Source organism: Xyrauchen texanus, chromosome 12, assembly GCF_025860055.1.
Source record: "Xyrauchen texanus isolate HMW12.3.18 chromosome 12, RBS_HiC_50CHRs, whole genome shotgun sequence".
NCBI lineage: Eukaryota > Metazoa > Chordata > Actinopteri > Cypriniformes > Catostomidae > Xyrauchen > Xyrauchen texanus.
Window position 1 is genome coordinate 5501304 of NC_068287.1, and position 26749 is coordinate 5528052.

Below are 26749 nucleotides of genomic sequence, written 5' to 3' on the forward strand. Positions count from 1 at the left end.
TCACAGATGATTCAGGAGGAGAGAGGATGTTGAGGATAGTACTAGAGTGGAAGATTTAGGAACTGTAGAAACAGGCCCAGCCAGAGCAAAACTCAAAGAATACCCTCTCACCAGCTTTGAACTACAGAGAAGTGGTTGCTAGTGTGAAAATAAAATTGTCTGGGCTAAGCCCCGGATGTCCTTCAATGCTGGAAACGCCTTTGCATCTGATGATAAATTACAATTTAAAAGTGGATTGTTTTGTGCATATTTTTCCATCGCTAGCAGATGAGTGAGGTCTGACACAACAAAAATCCAGTTTAAGCCCTATAGTCTAATATCTCTGGGTTCCTGGCTTAGAAAAAGATATGCACTAAAACAGATTGTGTGTAGTATAGCTTAATTTTGCGCCGATTTTTTCAATTGTTTATGTTGCCCCCCAAACAAGCCAAATGCCCCCCCAAACATGATATCCTGGTAACCCCTCTGGAAACGTAGATGTTGTGTTTGACAAACCGATGTCTTTAGATTGTCGGTTCGTAACTGCTAGGAGAGATTTGATGAATATTTCAAACTGAGAAGGCTGGTATCAAAGGCTGAATTGGAGATGATTATCCATACATATAGTTGTTCTCCATTAGATTATTGTAATGCTCTTTTTATTTGTCTTAACAAAACAGCTCTTGATTGTCTTCAGACTGTACAGAATGCTTCTGCAAGGCTCTTAACTGGAACCAATAGAAGAGCACATATTACTCCTGTTCTATTGTTTCTTAATTGGTTACAAGTAGATTTTCGAATACATTTCAAAGTCTTGGTGTTAACATTCAGGGTTTTACATGGACAAGCTCCCTAGTATATCTCAGACCTGTTAAAGTCTTATTTATCTACTTATGAGCCTTAGATCATCTGGCCAGAGATTGTTGGTGGTTCCGCACACCAGATTTAAAACCCTTAGGGATCGATCCTTTCAAGCAGTGGCTCCTAGACTATGGAAGGCACTTCCCTGGTCCTTACATTGTATTTAATCAGTTGAGTCTTTTAAAAAGCACAAAACTTCAACCAATCACACTTCCACTAGCCAACCGAAAATTCCACCCACCTAGAGAAATACAGTGGACTCGCTGAGAATATTGTCACATGGGCCCCGATTGACTAAGATCTCAAATGAATGGTGCTAATTTGCTTGTGCAATCTATAACAGCGCCATGATCTCTAACCATGGAAAATTATTTGTACTGTGCCCACAATTTTTTTTTCTTCCCCCAAACCTGTACCATTGTGCACTGGAAACACAATCTGATAAATTCGCCGAAACTCTAAAATCCTGAGTTGGCCTAATGGTAATCAGCGGGCCGTTGGCCCTGAGAAAGCACATCGAAGGCCAACGAAGCCCCGGAAGCGATGGTGGGAACACAAGTGACCCTGGCATGCACTACCACACCCTCATTTGGCCCGAAGGTGAAAATGCAGTTAATGATACATACAGGGACTCCACTATAACATATATGAGTCAAAATACCAGAATAACCTGAAAACATGCTTCGCAAGTGGCTTTTATGGCTAGATAACATACAGTACATTTGTATTATGTTATCTTTTGCATATGGACATCTCTGCAATATGCCCCTCTTTCTTGATTTAAATCAATGCCTGCTATGAACCTGTCACAGTCTTTTCTTTCTGAGTGCTTATAAAACATGCTTTGGGTGGCCCCTTTTCCCCTCAAATTAACTTTTACTAAATTAACCTCCCCATAGGTTGTCGATGCTAACAGTAAAAGTATTAATTTGAGCTACTGTAAGTTATGCAAGCATTCCTGTAGCTTCACTGGCAGAGCATGGTGCTTGCAACGCCAAGATCATGGGTTTGATTCTCAGAAAACACACAAACTGATTAACTGTATATCCTGAATGCACTGTAAGCTGCTTTGGATAAAAGATTCTGCCAAATGTCTAAAAGTAATTGTAAGTGTATGACAGCAAAAGTGCTGCTGATTGCCTTACTCATTGTGGTAATCTGCCCCATGCTGGTGCTTAATTGGCACTTACAGTGCATTTAATACAGGGTTAGCCTGTAGTCCTGGAGCAACCTGGAATTAAGTGCCTTGCTCAAGGACACAATGGTGGTGGCTGTGGATACCAAACCAGCAACCTATATATATATTGTTTTTTAATTTTTTTTACTTGCAGTAGGTTACAGGTTACATTAAAATTGTATTTTAACCATTCCTTCATTCATTTTAACCCCTTCATATGCCTTTTATGTATAGATGTTATTGTTTTAACCAAAGATGGGTTTGTGACATCACTTTTTCATTACCATTTTACTATCAATAATTAATACTGTTGTAGAGATTATCTCTGAAGTGTGTGTGTGTGTGTGTGTGTGTGTGTGTGTGAGAGAGAGAGCGTGTATTTATCACTTTGTGGGTACCAAATGTCCCCATAAGGATAGTAAAACCCGACATTTTTGACCTTGTGGGGACATTTTGTCGGTCCCCATGAGGAAAACAGCTTATAAATCATACTAAATTATGTTTTTTGAAAATGTAAAAATGCAGAATGTTTTCTGTGAGGGTTAGGTTTAGGGGTAGGGTTAGGTTAAGGGGATAGAATATAAAGTTTTTACAGTATAAAAACCATTATGTCCATGGAAAGTCCCCATAAAACATGGAAACACTACTGTGTGTGTGTGTGTGTGTGTGTGTGTGTGTGTGTGTGTGTGTGTGTGTGTGTGTGTGTGTGTGTGTGTGTGTGTGTGTGTGTGTGTGTGTGTGAATAACTCTTGAAATAACAGTAATTCTTTAACCGTTGTTTTTTTTCAAATTTGCAAGCCCAAAAGAGGCGTGGAATACAACGTACAACCACAGTACTTTAAAGTTTCCATATAATATTGTATTTTAGCATATTATCGTGTGAAAATGATTGATATAAATCTTTACACAATTTTTTTTTTCACCACAATTAACAATTCTCCTGATTGTTTTTCAGTGTCAATAAAGACTGGGTCTGTGCATGCATGAGATGAAATATGTGAAGAACAATCGGGTTAATATCCCTTATACAGAATATATTTATTGTCATCTCCATCTCATTTTGTCAAATTATGCAAGAAGAATGAACATATTATTTCAATGTGTGCATGTTCTGTGTGACTATTATTATTAATAATGTTATTTGAAGTTTTCTTTGTTCACCAGACCAAAAGTGCCAGACTGTTTGACACAATCCTTCTTCAGGTCGGCAGGTGGCGCTGATGCTCGATGTTTTCATACGGGCGCTTTAGTGTGTTTTAAAGAAGAAGACATGGCGTCACGACTCTTCATAAACAATTGGAGGTGAAGAAATGAAGATTTTGAACTGTTACACGAACTCAAACATGTTTTATGGTAAGATCATGCTGCTATTGTATTCATATGTGTGCGATCGTCACTTCCATTGGCTTTGGCTCTATTGACACTCATCATTCGTGTAGATTAATGGAGACATATCACTGCTTTAGTCAGTCAACTTCCCCTTTACATGCATTACAGTGTAACAATGTGAGTTTATGTTGTGTTGACTCTCATGATCTCTTTTATATACACAGCACCAACATGAACGGTGTTCTTCCTCTGTAGTAATTAAGAATAGTTTATTAACTGACATTTAATTTGATTTTGACAGGTTAAATACTATATATGTTTCAGTTTATTTTGAAAGTGTTTTCTGACTGACATTAATGTATTAAATGGTATTATTGTAAGAACTGCCTTCATCATATATTTATATATGTTTAATATATCTTATATTGTTATATTATAAATAAGGATATATATGTTTCAAATGTATGTATTATTTATAGCCTATTGTGTATGTTATATTTGACATATAACATGTAATACACATTATACATAATATATTTTAAATATATATATATATATATATATATATATATATATATATATATATATATATATATATATATATATTATTTTTTATTTATCTTTTGTATTTAAATTCCTAAGTTTGCTTATTTCACTCAAGGTGTGAGGTAGTTTTATTATGCACACTGCTATAATTTGTCCATGGTTTGTTAAATAACATGTACATTAAGTTGTTTTAATTCAACATAAAGGTTTTGGGTTAACATTTTTATGACAGGTATTTTTTTGTCAGTCTGATAAAGTATTGAGATGGAAATCATGGCCGTGAATCTGTCGGCAACCTCCCCATCCACCTCCACGCTGCCTCCATCGCCCTGTGTGGAGGACACTGGGTTCCCGTTCTCCTCTCTTGACAGTGAAGACTATGTGTTTGTGGAGGCTCGACATCCCAACAAAGTCCTGGAAGGCTTGAACAGCTTACGGCTCAATAACGCCTTCTGTGACGTGACTCTGTGCTGTGGAGGGCAGGAGTTTCCCTGTCACCGCATCGTGTTGGCCTCCTTCAGCTCTTACTTTCAGGTAATTATCAGTGTTTGTCTTGTCTCAACCTTAAGGCCCAGTTATACTTTGTTTTTGTGCGTTCTGGATCAGATCACACCCAGCCGACCGCATTGCCTTGGTGAGTATACTCTTCTGACTCGAGCGAACATGATAGTGTTTTGTGATACTCTTTTAGTACAGTCAATGGCCAGCACAGACGACGCGCACAGACGACGCGCACAGACGAGGACGGCGTGCATGAGTCAAGAAAATCTAGACGCCCCACAGTCAAGCTGCGCTGAATAAGCAATTTGGTTCACGTTTACTGTGCGCAGAGTGATTAGCAACATGGATGTGTTAGGTATAATTTGGCCTTTAGATGGCACACCCACTGACCGCCCACAGTCAGTTTACTGACAGTCTTCTGCATATTACACACAAAACATGCTCAATCTGGTAAGCTCTAATCTGATTGGCTGGAAACAAAGTTGTGATTTCAAGGTACAGAGTAGTGCTGTGCGATTAAAATTATATAGATATTTATCGGATAAGGAGCTTTTGAGTAATTTTCGATTTTTAGGCTATGATCTATATACACACAGTCTGAATCACATACTTCATACTTTTCAGCGCTGGTCAGTGTGAACACCTAATGAAAATTTGAATGGTGAAAGCTTCATGTTGTTCATCTGTGCTCTTCCTTTACAGGCCATGTTCTCCACCGACCTGATGGAGTCACGGCAGGAGCGGGTGGCCATCAACGGGGTGGAGCCTCAGATGATTGGCATGTTGGTGAGCTACGCTTACACAGCAGAGGTGGTGATCTCCAAAGCTAATGTGCAGGCACTGCTGGCGGCCGCTAACCTGCTGGATGTGATGGCGGTGCGTGAGGCCTGTTGCAGGTTCATGGAGCGGCAAATGGATGAGATGAACTGTGTGGGTATCCACTGCTTCGCCGAGGCACACTCATGCCGTGAGCTGGAGCGCTGCAGCATGGAATACATCCAACAGCACTTCAGCAGCGTCTGCCAACAGGTGAACTCAACCACTTGCGCGTCACATTGCACATCCACTCTTAAAGTCATGCTCCGTTCTCACAGCAGGACCATATGTTCTTGAGTATTATGAATAACACAAGCATTAGTCAGGTCAAGATCAAGCATTAATTAAATAAGTTATTTTTATTATCTGTGGGAGTTTGATGTCTTAGTCAACAAACCTTGATCAACATTATAAGGGGTAAAAGTGTTGAATATAGCCCCTTTGAAACGGGCGACATTGTGTTACCTAATATTGTGAAGTTTTCAATGTTAGAAAGAGAAAGAAAATCCATATTGTGGACTCAAGGCCATCGCAGATATGTATGAGTTTCTTTTCTGCTGAACACAGATTTTTAGAAGAATAATTCAGCTCTGGAGGTGCATGCAATGCAAGCGAATGGTGACCAAAACATTTAAGCTCAAAAACATCACATAAAGGAAGCATAAAACGAATCCATACGACTCCAGTTGTTTAATTAATGTCGTCTGAAGCGATCCAGTTGGTTTTTGGTGAGAACAGACCAAAATATAACCCATTTTTCACTTCATCTTGCCATTGCAGGCTCTAGGCACGATCATGATTTCAAGCTCAGTTACACTTCCTAGTGCTTGACCCATGCACAGAGTAGACTTGCCACGGTGATTTTCACATCGATGGTTGGATGCAAAGTGGTACTAGGGGGTCGTTTTCATTGCGCAATAGCCTGTACAATAACACAAGGCAGCTTGATTTCAAACTTTGAACTTTATTTTTTAACTTTAATTTAAATAAAAATTCAAATGAAACGGAAAAAATTGAAGTGTAATTAAAATGTGTGTTGTTAAAATGTTTGAAAAATGGCTTTTCAAAAGTTGTGAAGGGCAACATCTCTTTGGCAACGAGCCTACTTCATCCATGCATTCTCCATCATGGGCTACCGGTCGGGTATTTCATTGTCCAAGCAAATGCATCCTTTAATGTGGGTTGTGGGGGTTTAATGTTGATGTTTTATTACCCTTCATCCCAGAACTCAGTTTAGGTGCTTCGGAAGGGACTTTGAATGTTTCTGAATACATTTGTTTTATTCCCTCCCAGGTCTGTGCGATATGCAGGAAATATATTCCTGTTATTTATACAAAAATCCCAATATCCAATTAAATCATCAACCCCGAATCCGAGACATCTTACAGTTACATACCATGCACATTATATTCACTACCTGAAATTCAAATATTGCATGGCTGCATAGTATATATTGTAAGAGCATAGTGTATAGTGCATCATTTGTGACACAGCTAATATATTGTTTATTTTATCTGTAAATCGTTGAACATAAGCATATCACTGGACTATATTGGACTCCGCGCTCTCCAGCTGTCTTTGAAAAGCTGTCTTGCCTGTAGAGCTGGAGCTGTACTCACTGCCCCCTGCTGACTGAGGCTTGTAATAATTGAATTAATCGCTCTGATTTAACATGTTAAATATAAAATCCATATTAAATATTAAATATGTACATGTAAAAATATCCCTTTAAAAGTAAAAAAATAAAATATTGGGGGCAGTGAAAATGTTGGCAGGACAAGTGACAAGTTTGGTCCGGTGGTAGCCGTGTGGCCAACAGCTGAGACACTTCTTGAAAGACTGTTTCGTTTCTTGTCGATTTGTTCGTCCGTAACAAGAGGAACGTCTGCACCTCGTTTATTGATCATGGCATAGCCACTGCAGCTCCCAAACTTTGGAACAGTCTTCCCTTTACATGAGATCTGCTCCATCATTTGTTTGTTTTGAATCTGTTCTTAAAACTTATCTGTATTTTCTGTCTTTTGATAATTCTTAGCTGAAGTGTTTTATGGTTTAGTTACACAGAATGTATTCTGTTTATTGCGCTGTATATTTTCTATGCTGAATGTTGTTTGTTAATGTTGTCACTTGCGTATTTGTTCGTGGATTTTTTCTTTTATTTGTTTTAAATTTTACTGTACAGCACTTTGGTGCAACTCTGTTGCTTTTAAATGTGTTCTAGAAATAAATTTTGAATTGACGAATGTAAAACTTATACACAAAACACGGACACACACGGCAGCCACTTGTGGCTCTCTCTCTCTCTCTCTCTCTCTCTCTCTCTCGCTCTCTCTCTCCTGAACTGATGCCTCCGGCTCATCTTTATCCCTCTCCTCGGCTGATTAGCCCAATTGGGGACCAGACGTGTACCCTCACAGCCTGGCCCCGCCCTCTTCCTCGTCACAGTTGGTAAAGAACATCTGGCTTTCAATGCATTATTTAGGTTAATTTAGCATGGGTCGCTATTGTATTGATATTGGAAGTTCCATTCATAAAGTTTCCACCTTTTACCCAGAACAAATTTCACACCAGTGTTGTCCTTTGTAAAACCGGTAACACTGTACACTGTGGCAACCCTAGAGCAGAGCGCTAGATGCCGCTAAGAAGTATATTCGATCTTGAAATCATGATCGCAAAGGAGACTGCTGTCAAGTAAGATTATTATTAAGTTATATTTTGGCCTGTTCTCACCCAAAACTGACTGAATCACTTCAGAAGACATGGATTAAACCACTAGAGTCACATGGATTACTTTTATGCTCCCTTTATGTACTTTTTGGAGCTTCAATCATCACATTATTTAAAAATAAGTAATTTATAACAAAATATATAACATTGTCAAAAACGTTACATTTAAATTAAATGTGATTCCCATTACAATTAATTAACCAATATTTTTCCTCATTTGTTCCCCTCTCAGGAGGAGTTTCTGTCTCTTTGTGCTGATAAACTGACGGAGATCATATCCAGTGACCATTTGAACGTGCCAAAGGAGGAGACTGTGTTTGAAGCATCCATACTCTGGCTGGAGAAGAACTCCTCACGCAGACAAAGCTTTGAAAAGGTCTCTTATTAAGTCATTTATCATTGTGGTGGTGCTCGCCTGTGCAAAACTCACTGCCACAATGCTATTGGGGTGCCAGGGCATTGTTATGTGGTTGCTGAATGTCTTCTGAGTGGTTGTTTGGTCATTTGGCGTTGTGGCTCTGGTGGTTGCTAGGGTGATCCGGGTGGTTGTTAGCTATTTGCTATGTGGTTGCAAGGGTGTTCTGGGTGGTAACTAGGGTCCTGGTTTAGGTTGCACCTGTTGTTTGAGAGGTCTTACTTAAATTGAGACATAAGGTTTACATTAGGGTCTTAGTAACTATAAGTAACTCTGTTCTTAATTTGGTTGCACTGTTTTTCTAAAGCAATATTATTTCTGTTGTATCTTGTTACAGTTAATGTTTCAAACATATTTTGCCATGGGTTAATAGTAATAAATTACATTTCTATTGAAATAAATGATACAGAAATAATGAAATGTATTATACACTGCCTCAGTGTTTCAGTTGCATACGCTAATATTTAGTTGGACTGCCTTTTAGCTTTGATTAGTGCAAGCAATCGTCATGGCATTGTTTTGACAACCTTATGCAACATCACATTTATTTCCATCCATAGTTGCATTAATATTTGTCCGAGATCTTGTATTGATGACGGGAGAGTCGAAACACTCCATAAAGTCTTCACCAGCACATCCCAAAGACTTTCAATGAGGTTAAGTTCATCAATTCATGTGTGAAAATGATTCTTCATGCTCCCTGAACCACTCTCTCACAATGTTGAATCTGATTTCATGAATCTTGGCATTGTCATCCTGGATTATGCCCATTCCGTCAGGGAAGAAAACAGTCCATTGATTGGGATAACCTGGACATTCAGTACATTCAGGTAGTCAGCTTAAACGTTTATTGCTGCATAACGTTGTTGAGCCTATACCTGACCAATTGAAGTAACCACAGATCATAACACTACCTACAGAGGCTTGTATAGTGGGCACTATTAGAGCCTGACCAATACTGATTTTAGAGGGGGAAAGTTCACTGATTACCGCTATAGTGGCTGGTATAGTTCATTTTTGAGCTGTAATGAAAACAGACCTTTTCTAGTATGTGGATTGTGTATCGATTTTGAACCAATAGGACTATGCAAATGTAATCAGAAGGCTGCTTTCTTAAATATTTTTATAAAAGAATATTTTATATTATTATTATACATTGTCAACAAATTCTAGAAATTAACACTATTAAAATAAAGAATATACAAAAATAAAATAAATAGCAACATAAACATCAGTACTGTATGTTTAGGATCAGTCAATTGCTGACCATTTAAATAAAGAATAAATAAAAATAAATAGCTAAATAAACATCAGTATTACTGTTTAGTATCAGTCAAATGCTGACTATTTTAATACTGCTAGTCAATTATTGGTAGGTTGTAAAACAAGAAGCATTTACACCTGCTGAGACGAGAGATAAATTGCGGCAGTGGTGTTACACCGTATTCTGCTACAAGTAATAATACAAGTTCAGGGGAAACTTTAAATGGTGGAAAACCAGACTTTTAAACATTACACTTTGTAAATGCAACAACTGGAATTGTTCGGTTGACAGGGGTACCAAACTGTGAATCCTTAACAAAACAGTTTATTGAATACATGTTTACACATGGGCTTCCACTCAGCTGACAAACAATGAAAGTAACTACGTGGTTAGCTAGTTAGCTATAAGCTCGTTGTCATGGAGAGTAAAAGATGGACCAGCATTGCCTCTCACCAACTAGGTAACAACGTAGCTTGAAATCAACACTCAACAGACACACCGCACCACTGTCTGCTGAGCTGCAAAAAGATGCTCTGATGTTTACCTTTCAATCTGCTACATTACTTACTGCACTGACAAACTATAGCTGGCTAACAGCAGACAGATGTGAAAAACATGAGTGACATGGTTGTCAGGACAGGGTTAACGTTAAATTAGTTATATTGAAAAGGGAAAATGATGGGGTCATTTTTTATTAACTTTCCAGTATGTATTTCACAAACTATTTAGCAGCTTAACGAAAAGACATCACTTAACTCCGCCCTGTCTGCAGAGCCACTGTCAACTCAGAGTCAGCTCGGAGCGCAGTTTGCTGGACAAACTACACCAATTCTAAATCATTGTTTTCTGCATTATATGTTCTAAAAAAAAGTTTTCATATATGCGCATATCGGCAAACATTTACGCCGATACCGATATATCAGTAGGTATAAAGATATATGAAAGGTCAATATCGGCCGACCGATATATCGGTTGGGCACTAGTCACTATGCATGACAGGTGCAGTGCTTCATGCTCTTCCCTTCTTACACGCGCCCATCGCGGTAAGTCTGGACTCATCAGATCACATTACCTTTTTCCATTGCTCCACAGTCCTCACTAGCAATTTTTCCTGATTAGCCTCACTACCAAGTGGCTTTCGTGTGGCCACACAGCTGTTCAGTCCCAATCCTGTAAATTCTCGTCGCATTGAAAATGCTCTTCCTGTTGGACAGTTATTAACCCAATTCCAGTGATTTCAGCATCTGAGACCATCAACCCACGCATCTTATCAGGTGGCTTGTTGAGCGCATTGACACGGTGTTATAGCGCATGTGGAGACGTCACACCATCCACCGCGGCATCCACGCTCAACTCACTACATTCCCCACCAAGAGCGAACCACATTATAGTGACCATGAGGAGGTTACCCTATGTGACTCTACCCTCCCTAGCAACCGGGCCAATTTAGTTGCTTAGGAGACCTGGTTGGAGTCACTCAGCATGTCTAGAACTAGCGAACTCCAGGGGTTGTAGTCAGCATCTTTACCACTGAGCTACCCAGGCCCACGCCATTGTGTGTTTTGATGAATTAAGTCTGTGAAAGGTCACATGCTCCATACAAGTTATGTCACTTGTCACAAATAATCACTTGACTAGGCTTCCTCTTGTCTCCGTGTCTGCATTGATGAGATGGGATCGGATTGCTGTGTTTACACATTATCTGTTGCTATGAAGATATTTAAAGACTTCACCTTAGTTACAGCACTTAAGTAAGGCTCACTGCATGTCTCAAAGGAATGTAGTGGTGATATTTGTGGTTGTAGTTAGAGGTGTTTTCTAAGACAATAATCACTATTGCTACTGCATATTCTAAGCATTATGGAATTTTCTAAACCTTTCACCAGGTGCATAAGTCATCCTGCACCATTTGGATTGCACCACAAATTAAGGTTCTAACCAAGTGTAAATAAAACAACAACAACAAAAAACACAACTTTACTGATTTTACTGCCAATATGAAATTATATTTATGCATTTGGCAGACACTTTTATCCAAAGCAACTTACAGTGCAATTATTACAGGGACAATCCCCCCGGAGCAACCTGGAGTTAAGTGCCTTGCTCAAGGACACAATGGGGTTAGAACCTGTGACCTTCTGATTAACAGCCCTGTGCTTTAGCCACCACACCACCACCACTCCAATTATGCAAAATTGTGATTATCTTGATGGTAAAGGTGGATATACGATACTGTAGCTTATTACTAATGCTGACTGACTGTCATTGTGTTGTGTAGGTTCTAGAGCACATCAGGCTGCCTCTCATCAGTCCATACTACATCCATGATGTCATCGAGACTCTGGATGTGGTGAAGGAATCGCTCAAGTGCCAGAAGCTCATCTCTGAAGCCAAGGATTATTTACTGCTGCAGGACCGCAGAGGAGAGCTGTATGGACCCAGAGCTCGCCCAAGACGAGCAACAGGTGACCACAGGGGATTTAAAGCCTGTTTATGCTTCTGCGTCAAACCTACGCCATTGTGTTCACATGGTGGCAAACGTGATGGTTTGCATTTGTAGTTCTGTACTGATGTGTTTGCATCATTCCTTGAGTATAAAGCTAAGTGCTAGTACACTGAAAGAAAATGCCTTCAGTTCATAAATAAACAAAAAGCAAAGTTATTAGTGGATTTCAAAGTATTACAAAGTATTTATAAATTATTGTAGAATTAAAAACAAGTAATCAAAGTATATGAACAGTTAGGTACATAGTACTTATTATAGATGTTCCAGAGAAAGAAAGAAAAAACAGGCATATTTTTTATGTTTACTTTTGAGTCACTCAAAAAATAACTGGTGCTGTCAGTCGATTTAAAATGTTTAACCCTAAAACAGGCAAGAATGGAAAATGATTAGCCAAAAGTAATTTCATGTCACTTTCTATATCATTTGGACTTAAGTAAAACATATCCAAAGGAAATTTGTATATATTTGATATATTTTGGATTTTATGAGTGTTGCCTTTTTAAAGTTTTATTTGATGCAAACAAATTATGAGTTTCTGACTTCCTCTCTTAATTTAAAACAGAGAGAGAGAGAGAGAGAGAGAGAGAGAGAGAGAGAGAGATTGATTGTGATTGTGTGATAGAATTTTGTGTGTGAGAGAGTGTGCAACATCCACATGAATGCCCGGACCCAAGGTTTCCCAGCCGTACTTTCTGCTGCCAGCTGGTGGCGCCATGACCCATAATGGCTGCATCAATATGATTAGCCCTTAATACCAATCAGACTGCTGAATTTTCATCAAAATCACACAATGCACACAGAAGATATAAGGCACTTCTTGCTTTCCATTTTTTTGCCATAAATGTATTGTTTCGCCATGGCAACACCGTTCAAAATGTAAAAAATCCGTTCTGTATTTAGCATCTACAGTGTCTTGTCATAATGCCAAATTTGGTGCCAGTCACATGAATCCTCTAGGAAGAGTATTTAAAAGTTCAGAACTTGCTATTTTCAGAAAATCCAAAATGGCTGACTTCCTGTTGGGTGGAGCTGATGACAAAAATTGTCCAATTTGATGAGGATTATTATAACAATAATAATAATACTTCGAAGAACAATTGGGTCTCCACACTTTCAGTGCTCGGGCCCTAATAATAATAATCATGCCTCCACACTTTCAGTGCTTGGGTCCTAAATAATGATCACAAAGTCAGCATTTCCAGCACAGTGTCAGGCTAACTTAACGATCACAGAAAATCTTAACCAAATCATATTACCCACATACTCAAGACCTAACAGACCCAAATATGATAAATGATATAAAGAGTGGGTGAGAAACCTCCTATGAGAAACTAAAGAGTATGGTGCATATCTTGTGGAGTACGTGGCCTGTTTTAGGGTTAATCACGATTCATCTAATCATTTTCTCCCCATATGTTGCATTTTCATAATGTTTTCATAATTTTCTCCCCATATGTTGCATTTTCATTACAATGGGCATTAAATCTTTTAACTCAAATCCCCCACAATATTAATCTGCCAGTAGACTGTGGCTATCAGTTTGTCTACATTTTGAATCATGAAGCCACATTCATGATTCATGTCAGGGCATGAGCACCAGCCTCAATCACCACTTTGAACTTTCCACATGAAAAGCACTTGCCGATAAAAACGTCTCATTCTGCGCTTTGGTGATAGTTAAGACTTTGCATGCTTTTGTGGCAATTTAAAATGTGCCTTACTTGGGCTGAAAAATACCTAATTTCTGTCACAAGTTCTATCTAGGCTTGTTTTGTACAGCAGTTAGCGTTAAGATCTCCTTTCTCCATCACTACTGAATACTGATACTGAATCACTGCTGTGTGTGTTTGTGGTGTGTGTGTCAGTGTAATGACTCTGGTCTTCAACACATAACAAAGGTTCCACCCTTCCAACAAGAGTTTATACTGTATTAAGAGTAAATGTATTAATTGCAATTAAGAAAAATTCACTCATTAAACTTTTTAAATCGCATGCTTAACGCATTAATTTTGACAGCTTTAAAAATAATAAATACATATTTGGGCATATTTTGACACTCAAACTACTCAAACTAAAAAGAACATTTTTAAAAACTAGTCATGTTCTCTGAGGTGGTTACAAGAGTGTTGAGAAATGTTGAGAAACGGATTGAATATCTGGAGTCATCGGAGAGGGAATTATCTGCTAACCACAAGCAACCAAGGTAGATTTGGAGTGTGTCTGGGAGAAGTTGGAGGACATAGAGAAATGTAGCTGGTGGAATAACGTCCGCATTGTCGGAATTCCTGAGGCTGAAGAGGGTCAGGATATGGTGAAATTCTTGGATGGGCTCCTTCCGGATTTGCTCGACATAACAGGCCATAAGATGGAAATGGAGCAAGCTCAGGGTTCCGGCTCAGAGATCCTGGTTCTGCCTTGCAGCTGGACTTTATTTTGTTGAGTAACACACCTTCAGGACAGTTTTATGGATGAATCTAGATGCTCTTTGTGTTTATTCCGCCTATTGGCTGGAGGTTTTTTTTTATAGATTATCTGCACTGTCGTATGCAGGGTTAATGCACACATCTTTATTTTTTCAGTTTGTTTGGGTTTGGGGATGTTCATGGTTTGATGGATGCACTATTGTTGGAATGTGGTCTTTATAATATTGTTTTTGACACATAATCTATATTTTCTTACATGTCAAAATGTCAAATGTTAATATTAGTGGATTTTCTCTCTCCACATGGAATGTGAATGGGTTGCGGCACCCCATAAAAAGGGTGGAAGGTTATTTCTCTTAAGCATTAGAAATATGATGTAGTGTTTCTTCAAGAAACTCATCTTTCTCTGCAGGAAGCTGAAAAATTTGGGAGGATATGGGGTGTGGGCATGCTTTCTTTAGTGCTGGCTCGAGTAAGAGCAGGAGTAAACATCTACAATTCAAATGCCTCAAACAGATTAAAGATAAATTAGGAAGAGTCATTATTGTTTTAGCTGAAATTCAGGGGCAAAGTCTTATTTTTGGCTAATATTTATGCACCTAATGTTGATGATCAGGGCTTTTTTTATAGATCTTGATGGGATACTGCAAGCCGCTGGCACCCCTCATGATATAATATTGGGAGGAAACTTTAATCTTTTGATGGATTCAGTCCTTGATCATAGTGAAACAAAAGTGTGTAAGCCCCCTAGAGCAACATTGATGCTTCACAGGATGTGTACAAATCTTGGTCTTACAGATATTTGGAGACTTTTGAACCAATCTGGGAGGGACTATACATATATTTCATCAGGCCATAAGATTTACTCTAGAATAGTCCTTCTAGAAAGTCCTTCATTCCATCTGTTGTTGATTGCTCAATTGGAAACATTTTAATCTTCGATCACGCCCTGGTGTGTCTAGTGGTGTTACCACAGATGAAGAAAAGGAAATCATATAGTTGGCTCTTTAATGGATCCCTTTTGCAAAATCCTGAATTCCAACAAATGTTAAAGGCTGAAATCAACTGGTCCTCAGTATCCTCTGTAGACGTGGCTTGGGAGGCACTTAAGGTGGTTCTTAGGGGCCGGATCATACAGTGTGCTACATTCACCAAAAAATCTAAAGATCTACTTCTTTCTACTTTTCAAAAAAATCTACTTTTTTCTACTATTCCCTCAGTAAAATCTGCTGGTGGTGAAATATTTAACTCGGCCACTGATATTAATAATGCTTTTAAAGAATTCTATCTTGATCTTTATAGTTCCACATCCTTGTCTACTGAAAAGGAAGTTAGAAACTCTGTGGAACCATTAGAACTTCCTAAACTGTGGCTGAGCAAAAACAATTATCTTGATTCTGAGATAACCTCGGAGGAGCTTGGCGTGGTAATTAAGGTCGGTGCCAGATGGCTTTGCCGCTGATTTTTTTAGATCTTATGCTTCAGAACTGGCTCCACTTTTGCTAGAAGTTTATATGGAATCATTAAAGAATGAAAAGCTTACGCCAACCATGACATAAGCACAGATGAATCTGATCCTTAAAAAATATCTAAGTGAGTGCAAGACTTACTGTCCAATGTCCCTGTTCCAGCTAGACATTAAAATATTGTCAAAAACGTTGGCTAACCGATTGAGTAAAGCTATGACAGATCAAGTGGGGTTTATTCGGGGCCTTAACTCTTCTGATAACATTAGGCGTTTCATTAATGTCATGTTGGCAGTGGCGAACGATCAGACTCCAGTCACCGCCATCTCGCTTGACACAGAAAAAGCATTTGATATGGTAGAATGGGATTCTTTTTTTAAGATTTTGGAAATGTACGGATTCAGGTATACTTTTATGGGGTGGATTAAGATACTTTTTAGACACCTGGAAGCTGTGGTTCAAATGAATGGATTAATTTAATATTATTACACTCTTGAAAGGGGCACCCAGCAGGGTTGCCCTCTATCCCCCTTATTGGTCTGTCTTGCCCTGGAACAATTGGCAGCCACGATAAAAATAGGAGGAGGATTTTCCGGGGTGGTGGGGGGAGGAGTGCACATAAGCTTTTGCTTTACGCAGGTGATATTTTATTATTTGTCTCCAACCCCACCAGATCTATTTATACTAGAGTTAATTTTGACCCTTTAATAAAAAGGTTTTCGAGCGATGTGGGCTTCATCACATTTATGTATGACTGCGAAGGTTAATGTTATTAAAATTAATTGTATTCCAAAATTCAACTACCTGCTACAGTCACTCCCTATAAATGTCCCTTTCTATTATTTCAAGCAATTTGATAGCATAGCGAAGTCCTTCATTTTTAATGGTAAACGTCCCGGATTACACTTTAGTAAGTTACATAGGCCGATTGACAAAGGTGGGCTAGGCCTACCCAAGATTTAGTTTTATTACTATGCATTCGGTCACAGACATTTGGCTCATTGGCTACTTCCACTAGAAAGAGCCCCTCCCTGTTTTTGTATTGTACAGGAGGTTCTTGCCCCTATCTCGCCATTGCAAAGCCTTTCTATCAAACTAACCAGAGAAGTTAGGTTACACCCTGTTATCTTGCATTTGCAAAATTATCCAGAATGTATAAAGACATTTATTTAAATGTTGCTTATGGCTGAACCCAAAATTATGTATTGACAAGTATCTTTTCTGCTGGGCAAAGTGTATTGTGAGGGGGATTAATATGCTCTGTAACCTATATGAGAGTAGAGTGTTGAGATCCTTTGAAAATATGGTTCAACATTTTGGGATTTATTTCCCAAATCTTATTTGGTCTTATTTCTTTAGATATTTACAACTGCGTCACCTGCTCTGTACTATTTTGGGGAGTAGCATACACCTCCCTAAAGTGACAGACACTCTGGGAGTGGTGATTACTGCCTTTGAAAAAGGTAATGAGGCATCAGTGTATTACTCCCTGCTAATTCAGAGTCTGTGGGACAGAGCTTCAATTTCTCTCAATAGATTATGGGAGAAAGATTTAAACTTGGTATTGGAAGAGGTAGTGTGGGCTAGGATTTAAAAAAGAATAGTCAAGTCTGCATCTAGAGATGCAAGGGTGCACCTTATACAATTTAAGATTGTATATCTATTCTATTGGATCAGAAAATGGGGACACAACCTTTGTATTTTGGTGGTGTGTTAAGATCCAAGAGATTTGGTTGAGGGTTTGTTGGGTGTCAGAGTTTTATATGTGACGTATTGGGCACTCAAATTTAATTTTGCCACTCAGGCGATGGGGCGGTCATTAATATTGGGGATAAATATATTGGATTCTAGCCAGTGTTATGATCGGCAGACAGATTATCCTTATCCTTCAAGGATGGAGGTCAGTAGGAGCGCCCGCATTTGAAGAAAAGTCAAATAGAAGGCTAGGCAACCTGGGGGTATTTAATAGGAAGTGGGGTAGGTATTTGACCTTTTTGGAAGACTCTCGGGGAGGGGCAGTAGAGAGGAATTTATAGTTTTAAATGTGTGTGATTATTATTATTATTTTATTTTATTTATATATATATATATATATATATATATATATATATATATATATTATTTTTTTTGTTTCTTTGTGTGTATATTTTAGCTTTGACCGCAACATTTACCAACACAGAATGGGTGTCATTTTCAATGCCTGTAGGCATGATTTAGAAAGGCACACACAAGTCTATATAAGGTCTCACAGCTGAAAATGCATTTCAGAGCAAAAACCAAGCCACAAGGTCAAAGGAACTACCTGCAAAGCATAGAGACAGGATTGTGTCGAGGCATAGATTTGGGGAAGGCTACAAAACTTTTTTTGTTGCATTGAAGGTTCCCAAGAGCACAGTGGCCTCCATAATTCTTAAATGGAAGAAGTTTGGAGGTCTGGATCCAAAATGGTGCTATTTTTGTTTCTTAGCCCGACTTTGGAGCAACCGGTGTTTGTGTTTACCATCACCAGACACTGCTCAAATACAAGAAATGTGCAACAACCAAGCTGCAAGATGATCTGCAGGAGAAGCTATGTGACCTCGGCTTGCTGCGGAGACCAGGCCTCCAGTCCTCAGCGTCGCGTGATGCCGGGGGAGGGGGCGTCGTAAGCGGTGTGCAAGGAAGCTGAAGCATGGCAAGAGGGCGGGGGTCCATGCTAGGCTAAAAACAAACCCTAGCCGGCTGGTTCTCCTGTCTATTCTGTTCTCAAATGTTTGCTCCCTGGACAATAAACTGGACTACATCCGACTCCAGCAGACTACGCGGCGTGAGTTTAGAGACTGCTTCGTCTTTTTTTTTCAAGGAGACGTGGCTCAGCAGGTACCTGATGCCGCCATTCAGCTAGATGGGCTCGCCTCGTTTCATGCCAATGAAAATGCAGCTCTGTACGGTAAGACTCACGGTGGTGGCTTGAGTATTTACATCAATACGGAATGGTGCAAGAATTCTGTGCTAGTCTCTAGCTACTGCTCATCGCTGGTGGAGTTTGTAACCGTTAGATACAGACCTTTTTATTTACCACGGGAATTCACCACTATCATTATAACAGGCGTTTACATTCCCCCCAGTGCTAATTCTAAGGAAGCGCAGAACACTCACCCTGACGGATTGTTTATTGTCACCAGAGATTTCAACCATGCAAATCTCAAAACGGTGCTCCCTAAATTCCATCAGTATGTGGACTTTGCAACGAGAGACGCGTCCCAGGCGGAGCCCAGTCCCCACCTCGGCTACTCGGACCACATCTCTGTTATGCTAATCCAAGCATACAGACCGCTCATCAGGCATACAAAACTGCTTCAGAAGCAGGTGAAAACCTAGCCAGCGGGAGCCATCTCTGCTCTTCAGGACTGTTTTGAATATACTGACTGGCACATGTTCAGGGAGGCTGCAACATATGGCGACTCTACCAGGTTGGAGGAATACACCGCATCATTGATCAGCTTCATAAGCAAGTGCATTGATGATGTCACTTTCTCCAAGACCATCACCACACGCTCCAACCTGAAGCCGTGGATGACTGCGGAGGTGCGTGCGCTGCTGAGGACCTGAGACTCTGCTTTCAGAGCTTGCGACAGGGTGGCCCTAAGAACAGCGAGGGCCAAACTTTCCCAGGCCATCAAAGAGGCAAAGCGTGCACACACCCAGAAAATCCACATTCACTTCCAGGACAGTGGTGACATGTGGCGCATGTGGCAGGGCATCCAGGCCATCACCAATTACAGGACAACATCAGTTACCTGTGACAAAGATGCCTCCCTTTCAGATGCGCTGAACAACTTCTGCACTCGGTTTGAGGCGCAGAACAACGTGGTGGCGAGGAAGACCACCCCTCTTCTCAACGACCAGGTGCTATGTCTTACCACAGCTGATGTGAGAAACTCTACGTAGAGTCAACCCACGGAAGGCTGCTGGACCAGACAACATTCTTGGCAGAGTGCTCGGAGGATGTGCAGACCAGCTGGCAGATGTTCTTACCGACATCTTCAACATCTCTCTGAGCAGCGCCGTCCTTCCAACGTGCTTCAAGGCCACCACCATCGTCCCCATGCCGAAGAAGTCTTCAGTGTCCTGCCTCAATGACTACATCCTGTCGCACTCACACCATCATCATGAAGTGCTTCGAAAGGCTCGTAGAGGAATCATTCTTCAGCACCTGATTGGAAAGCTGAACCTTCCGGGCCTGGACACCTCCCTCTGCAACTGGATCACAGACTCTGTCCGGATCGGGAACAGCATCTCCACCGCCACCACACTGAGCACTGGGGTCCCCCAGGGCTGTGTGCGCAGTCCACTGCTGTTCGCTCTGCTGATTCACAACTGTGCAGCAATGCACAGCTCGAACCACATCATCAAGTTCGCCAATGACACGACCGTGGTGGGTCTCATCAGCAAGAACGACAAGTGCGAGGAGATGCAGTGGCTAATGGACTGGTGCAGAGCCAACAACCTGTCTCTGAATGCAGACATTTACATTTATGCATTTGGCAGACGCTTTTATCCAAAGTGACTTACAGTGCACTTATTACAGGGACAATCCCCCTGGAACAACCTGGAATTAAGTGTCTTGCTCAAGGACACAATGGTGGTGGCTGTGGGGATCGAACCAGCAACCTTCTGATTACCAGTTATGTGCTTTAGTCCACTACGCCACCACCACGGACAAAACAAAAGAGATGGTTGTTGACTTCAGGAGAGTACAGAGTGACCAATTTCCCCTGAACATCAACAGCTCCTCTGTGGAGATCGGTTATAGCCTATTGTCCTGTTCCTTTTTAGTAATTATTGTACTGTCCTGTACATTTTGCACACGTTTGCACGTTTATGTAGGAATGTGTAGGTCTTTAGTTTAGTCTGTGTAGTCTCATGTAGTTCTGTGTTTGTCCTATGTTGTTTATGTAGCACATGGTCCTGGAGGAACATTGTCTCATTTAGCTGTGTACTGTACTAACTGTCTATGGTTAAATGACAATAAAAACCACTTGACTTGGCTTTGAGGAAACCAGGCAACGTTCATTACATGTGCTTTAACATCCCAACGGTGAAGCATGGTGGTGGTAGGATCATGCTGTGAGGGTGTTTTTCAGCGGCAGGGACTGGAGGACTGGTCAGGGATGAAGGAAAGCTGAATGCAGCAAAATACAGATATATCCTTAATGAAAACCTGGTCCAGAGCACTCAGGACCTCAGACTGGGCCGAAGTTTCACCTTCCAACAGGACAATGACCCTAAGCACACAACCAAAACAATGCAAGAATGGCTTAGGGACAACTCTGTGAATGTCCTTGAATGGCCCAGCCAGAGCCCAGAATAGAACCCAAATGGCTGTTCACTGATGGTTCTCATCCAACCTGACAGAGCTTGAGCGGATCTGCAGAGAAGAATGGCAGAAAGTCCCCAAATCCAGGTGTGCAAAGCTTGTCACATCATACCCAAAAAAGAACTTGAGGCTGTAATCGCTGCCAAAGGTGCTTAAACTAAGTACTGATTTAAGGGTCTGAATACTTATGTCAATGTGATATTTCAGTTTTTATTGTTTATAAATTTGCAAATTTATCAAAAAGAATGTTTTTGCTTTGTCGTTATGGGGTATGGAGTGTAGATTGATATGCTAAAATGCTTTAAATTATTATTTTTTTCACAAGGCTGCTACATGTCAAAATGTGAAGGGGTCTGAATACTTTCTGAATGCACTGTATATCGAGTAAAAGCACTATGAGAAAAAGCACAGTTTATAAGTTCTCTTTATGTTTGTTTGTCTAGGTACAGCCGAGGTAATCGTGACCGTTGGAGGAGAGGATGATAAGGTGGTGTTACGCAGTGTGGAGAGTTTCGATCCCCTCACCAGCCAGTGGAAGAGTCTGGCCTGCCTGCCATTCGCTGTCAGCAAACACGGCTTAGTCGTGTCTGGTGAGTGTAATACACGATGTGACACCACTCATTTATCATTTCATTGAATTATTATTAATTATTATATTCATAATTTTTGCCCATATAAGACTTGCCTTTCCATCTCCATGGGAGCAACTTCAAAAGTGTGCACTCACACATGCCCGTAGCTATAGAGCATCATTGGTGTAGCCTTATTGTTATTATTTTTAACTTTTATTTGTACCTAAATGTACTTTTTACATTAAAAAAAAAAAAAATTTTACATTTCATTGGCAATAATGGCTGTTTGGTTTATGTAGTGTGTTTATCTTGTGTTTTACCCAGGCTCGATGCTGTATCTGGCTGGAGGGGAGTTTCCAGACGGCTCGGCAAGCAGGGAGATGTGGCGATATGACCCATGTTTTGACTCCTGGTTAGAGATGGCACCCATGAATGTAGCCAGATCAGAACTGGGTGGGGCTCACTAAAAGTGTACTAGGCTTACACCCGGCCTGTTTCTTACCATTGTTTAGAAATACTCGATGACCCTCTTGTTTTAAAAATTGAGATCAATGGATAAAAAAACTCATTTAGTTTATTATAACTAAACTCTTCCAGAATTTATCATATTAATATACTGACATCACAGTGATGGCTCTTGTGCTATTCTTTCAGGGTTGGTGATGTTGGATGGATATGTGTTTGCTGTGGGCGGTTGGGAGGGTCGGTCTCGCCTGGACACCGTTGAGTGTTATAATCCTAACACAAACACTTGGCAGTTTATGGAATCAGTCAAGATGGCGGTCACTAGTCCAGCTGTGGTGGCTCTGGATGGATTGCTCTATGTGACCGGTAGCATGTTTCCTCCAACATAAACTCTAGGCACTGTTGTAGACTGACATACAACTACATGGACAGAATCTGTGGCCTGCCGTCCTTTTACCACAGAACAAAATGTTGACTTTGTAAAAACAAATTAAAAACTTGCACAGTAATTGCAATGGAAGCATCAACTCAAATTGTTTTAGATGTATAACTTTAACATTTAAAAATCATACTATTATTATGAATATACTATGAAAATGAATATTCCTTTAAAGGTGCACATTTTACATATGTAAGCCATGTCCCAAATGATGCACTGTGCACTCGGACTATACACAATGCACTCAGCCATGTAATTTTGAATTTTCAAAGTGCAGTATCTTAATGGATTTTTTACTACACGGAAGCATTCGCAGTTTTTCAGCTGACGTAAGTGACATTTCAAATGCACCCGATGTGTTGCCGCAGGTTTAAGCATGTTAACCAACCTCAGTTCAACACTTATATTTCACATATTCATATGTGGGGTGGGGTGATGGTAAAGCATTCAACTCACATTTATAAGGTGCTGTCTTCACTAAACTTTCGGTACTTGCCACATTCACCATTAATTACAATTGTTTTGTCAGGCCAGTATCATGGCCAGGTAACTCCGCCCGTTCCGCCAGATAGGGCAAACCGCAGCCGTTGACTGAATGAAGTGTCCAACATTCTACACTCTGTTATTTCTGTTGAAGAAATACATCATATGGTTACTTGTGGTACACTTCTTTTTCTTGCATTTTAGGTGTAAACATACAACTATTACTTACACTACAAACTGGCCTAGAATAGTGCAGAAGTGAGCGGTTTTGGATGAACCGTAAGAAATTAAAAGTGCTTTTGACAAATAGTTAAAGTTGATGAGTGTATTTTTGTTAAAGGAATGTCTTTCCAAACCCATACGACTAGAGGCTTTAGGTATAATAGTTATGTAAATTTCCCTTCTCAAACCATAGGGGGTGCTGTTTTAGAAGATGGTGATGGCACAGACTTAGCACAAGTATACAACCCTAAAACGTGTGTGTGGACCGAGGTGGCGCCCATGCAGATTGCTCGCTCCGGATCTGCGGCCTGTACACTGAAGGGCAAGCTTTATGTCATAGGTGAGAATGGATGTCTTCATTTCATAAGCTATTTCAAGTTTATATGGTAGAATACTGGATCACAAACATTCCCATTTCTTCCTCTCTAGGTGGCTGGCATGCTTCCACAGAGAACACCGATAAGGTTGAGTGCTACGACCCAAAGACCAACAAGTGGACCATGTGTGCTCCGATGAAGGAGAGACGCTATCGACCCGGTGTGGCTGTGGTGGATGGAAAGATTTATGTTTTAGGAGGAGAGGAGGGATGGGACAGGTGAGAAAAACTTTACTTGTTCTGATAAAGGGCTATTTCACGACATGTAAAGTGACCAATCACAACAGTTTATTTCTCTTTTTTTCGGGGTGGATTCTCCCTGCAGGTATCATGACACTATAGAGCGGTACTGTGAGGAATCGGACAGCTGGGAGATTGTCGGTGAGATGCCCACCAGTCGTAGCTGGCTCAGCTGTGTCTCTCTTCGGCTCAGGAAAGACACTAGCGTGAGCAGTCGTCCAGACACTGCCTCCGAGACGGAGTTTCCTGTCGACTGAGAGCATCAGAGCTCCATCTGCATCACTACTGGTTGGGACAGAAGGCCAGGGAGCGCGGCTTTCAGAGTGCCTGGCTCCATGTCATTTTCCGCAGGCTGTTTAAAGATGGAAAAGGTCTGACCCAACTACAGGAGGGTCTTAAGACAATACTTGTGCCATAAGCTGTTTCTCCATGGTGTGAGACTAGATACATCGATGGATATCTGTGGTGACCGTAATGGTGTGTTCACACCATGTTGGACTCACCATAATTACAAGTTTTGGCTTGTAAAAAATGCTCAACTCTGAATTTTATGAAAGCTCTAACTTGACTGGTGTGATGTCATATAAAAATAACCAAAATGGCAGCATCCTCGCCAGGGATAATTAGCCAAAAATGACAGTTCTGTTTTTGTTTGATGTGCCATTTTATTATAGCCACATTTACCCGGTGCGTTTTCTTTGTTCGTAAACATTTGAAAGAACACATATAGGCAAATAATTAAAATGATTAAATATTGTACTGTCATCAACCAAGCTGCTAATGGAGCCATTTTGGAATGTTTGTAGGATCCCCACGTTTTCATCTAGTAATTACAATCATTTTTACATGGCTTGAACGCAGCAGAAGTGTGTGTATGTGTCCACTGCCATCCGTCTGAGAAACTCCACAGTATCAGTGTAATAATGTGACATTACAGTGGTGGACAGGGTTTCATACGTTGACCACCTCATGATTGTAACTTATAAATGTGCTTAATTGTTTTTTAACAATGTGTTGTAGTGAAGAATTTTTTACTTTTTGTATAGTGATTTTCTTTTTTGTATTTATTAGATGTTCTTTGTTGTGTTGAGAGATTCATTAAATAACTACTACAAATACACATTAAACACACTGACATTCATTAAAACTGTAATACGGTGTAGTATTACTTGGAAATATTTTACCACATACACTTCTGAATATTTACATACATACATTTATACATACACTCACTTAGCACTTTATTTTGAACACTGGGTAGGGCCTCCCTTTGCTCTCAAAACCTCAATTCTTCATATCACGGATTCCACAAGATGTCAGAAACATTCCTTTGAGATTCTGGTCCATGTTGACATGATTGCATCACACAATTTCTGCAGATTTGTCAGCTGCCCATTCCAGCTGCAAATCTCCTGTTCTACCACATCCCAAAGGTGTTCTATTGGATTCAGATCTGGGGACTGGGAAGGCCACTGAAGAACAGTGAACTCATGTTCATGTTCATGAAACCAGTTTGAAATTACTTGTTTCAAATCACCATGTTTTTTGACATTGTGCATGATCATGCTGGAAGTAGCCAATTAGAAAAATTGGTAAATTGTAGCCAAGAAGGGATGCACAAGGTCAGCAACAACACTTAAACAGGCTGTGGCATTCAAGTGATGATTGTTTGGTAGTAATGTGCCCAAAGTGTGCCAAAAACATTTCCCACACCATTACACCACCAGCCTGGACTATTGACACAACCCTACCATCTGTGTGCCACAGTAGAAATCGAAATTCATCAAACCAGCCTACGTTTTTTTAGTCTTCAACTGTCAAGATTGGGTCAGCCTGTGCCCACTGAAGTCTCAGCTTTCTGTTCTTGGCTGACAGAAGTGGATCCTGACGTGGTCTTCTGCTGATGTAGCACATCCGCCTCATGTTTTGATGTGTTCTGAGATGTTATTCTGCTCATTACAATTGTACAGTGTGGTTATCCGAGTTACTGTAGACTTTCTGTCAGCTCAAACCAGTCTAGCTCTCATCAACAAGGCATTTCCATCTGCAGAACTGACACTCACTGAATGTTTTTTGTTTTTGGCACCATTCTTAGTAAATTCTAGAGACTGTTGTGCGTGTAAATCCCAGGAGATCAACAGTTACAGAAATACTCAAACCAGCCCGTCTGGCACCAGCAATCATGCCATGGTCCAAATCTCTGAGATTGTATTTTTCCCCATTCCGTTGGTTGATGTGAACATTATCTGAACCTCATGACCCGTATCTGCATGATTTTATGCATTGCACTGCTGCCACATGATTGGCTAATTAGATAATCACATGAATAAAAAAAAGTCCTCAGTGAGTGTATAATACAGAAAGCTTCAGTTACACCACCATTCAAATGTTTGGAATCACTTAAGACAAAAAACTTTGTTCTTGAAAGAATGAATGCTTCTCTTCATTAATTAAATTGATAAAAACACTACCTTAAACATTAGTAATATTGCAAATTATGAATGCTATTACAAACAACTGTTTTAGGAACTATTTTTAAGAAACAAATCCACAGTGAAATGTACAACTTTATTTATTCTATTG

At 40.1% G+C, this 26749-nt stretch overlaps 1 protein-coding gene across 2 annotated transcripts; it reads left to right on the top strand.

The window, feature by feature from the left end:
- Nucleotides 1-3280: 3280 nt before the first annotated feature.
- On the top strand, nt 3281-25306 carry si:ch211-256e16.3 (kelch-like protein 20). 2 transcript variants are annotated; one of them, XM_052139626.1, is made up of 11 exons: nt 3281-3370; nt 4140-4426; nt 5096-5422; nt 8169-8312; nt 11894-12080; nt 21813-21959; nt 22266-22394; nt 22596-22772; nt 23744-23890; nt 23980-24145; nt 24252-25306. In XM_052139626.1, the coding sequence occupies exons 2-11, from the start codon at nt 4157-4159 to the stop codon at nt 24421-24423; spliced, it is 1866 nt and encodes a 621-aa protein (XP_051995586.1). In that variant the 5' UTR covers nt 3281-3370; nt 4140-4156; the 3' UTR covers nt 24424-25306. The 2 variants fall into 2 exon arrangements, with proteins under 2 accessions (XP_051995586.1, XP_051995585.1); XM_052139625.1 differs by having other exon boundaries at nt 3282-3370; nt 4125-4426.
- Nucleotides 25307-26749: the final 1443 nt, after the last annotated feature.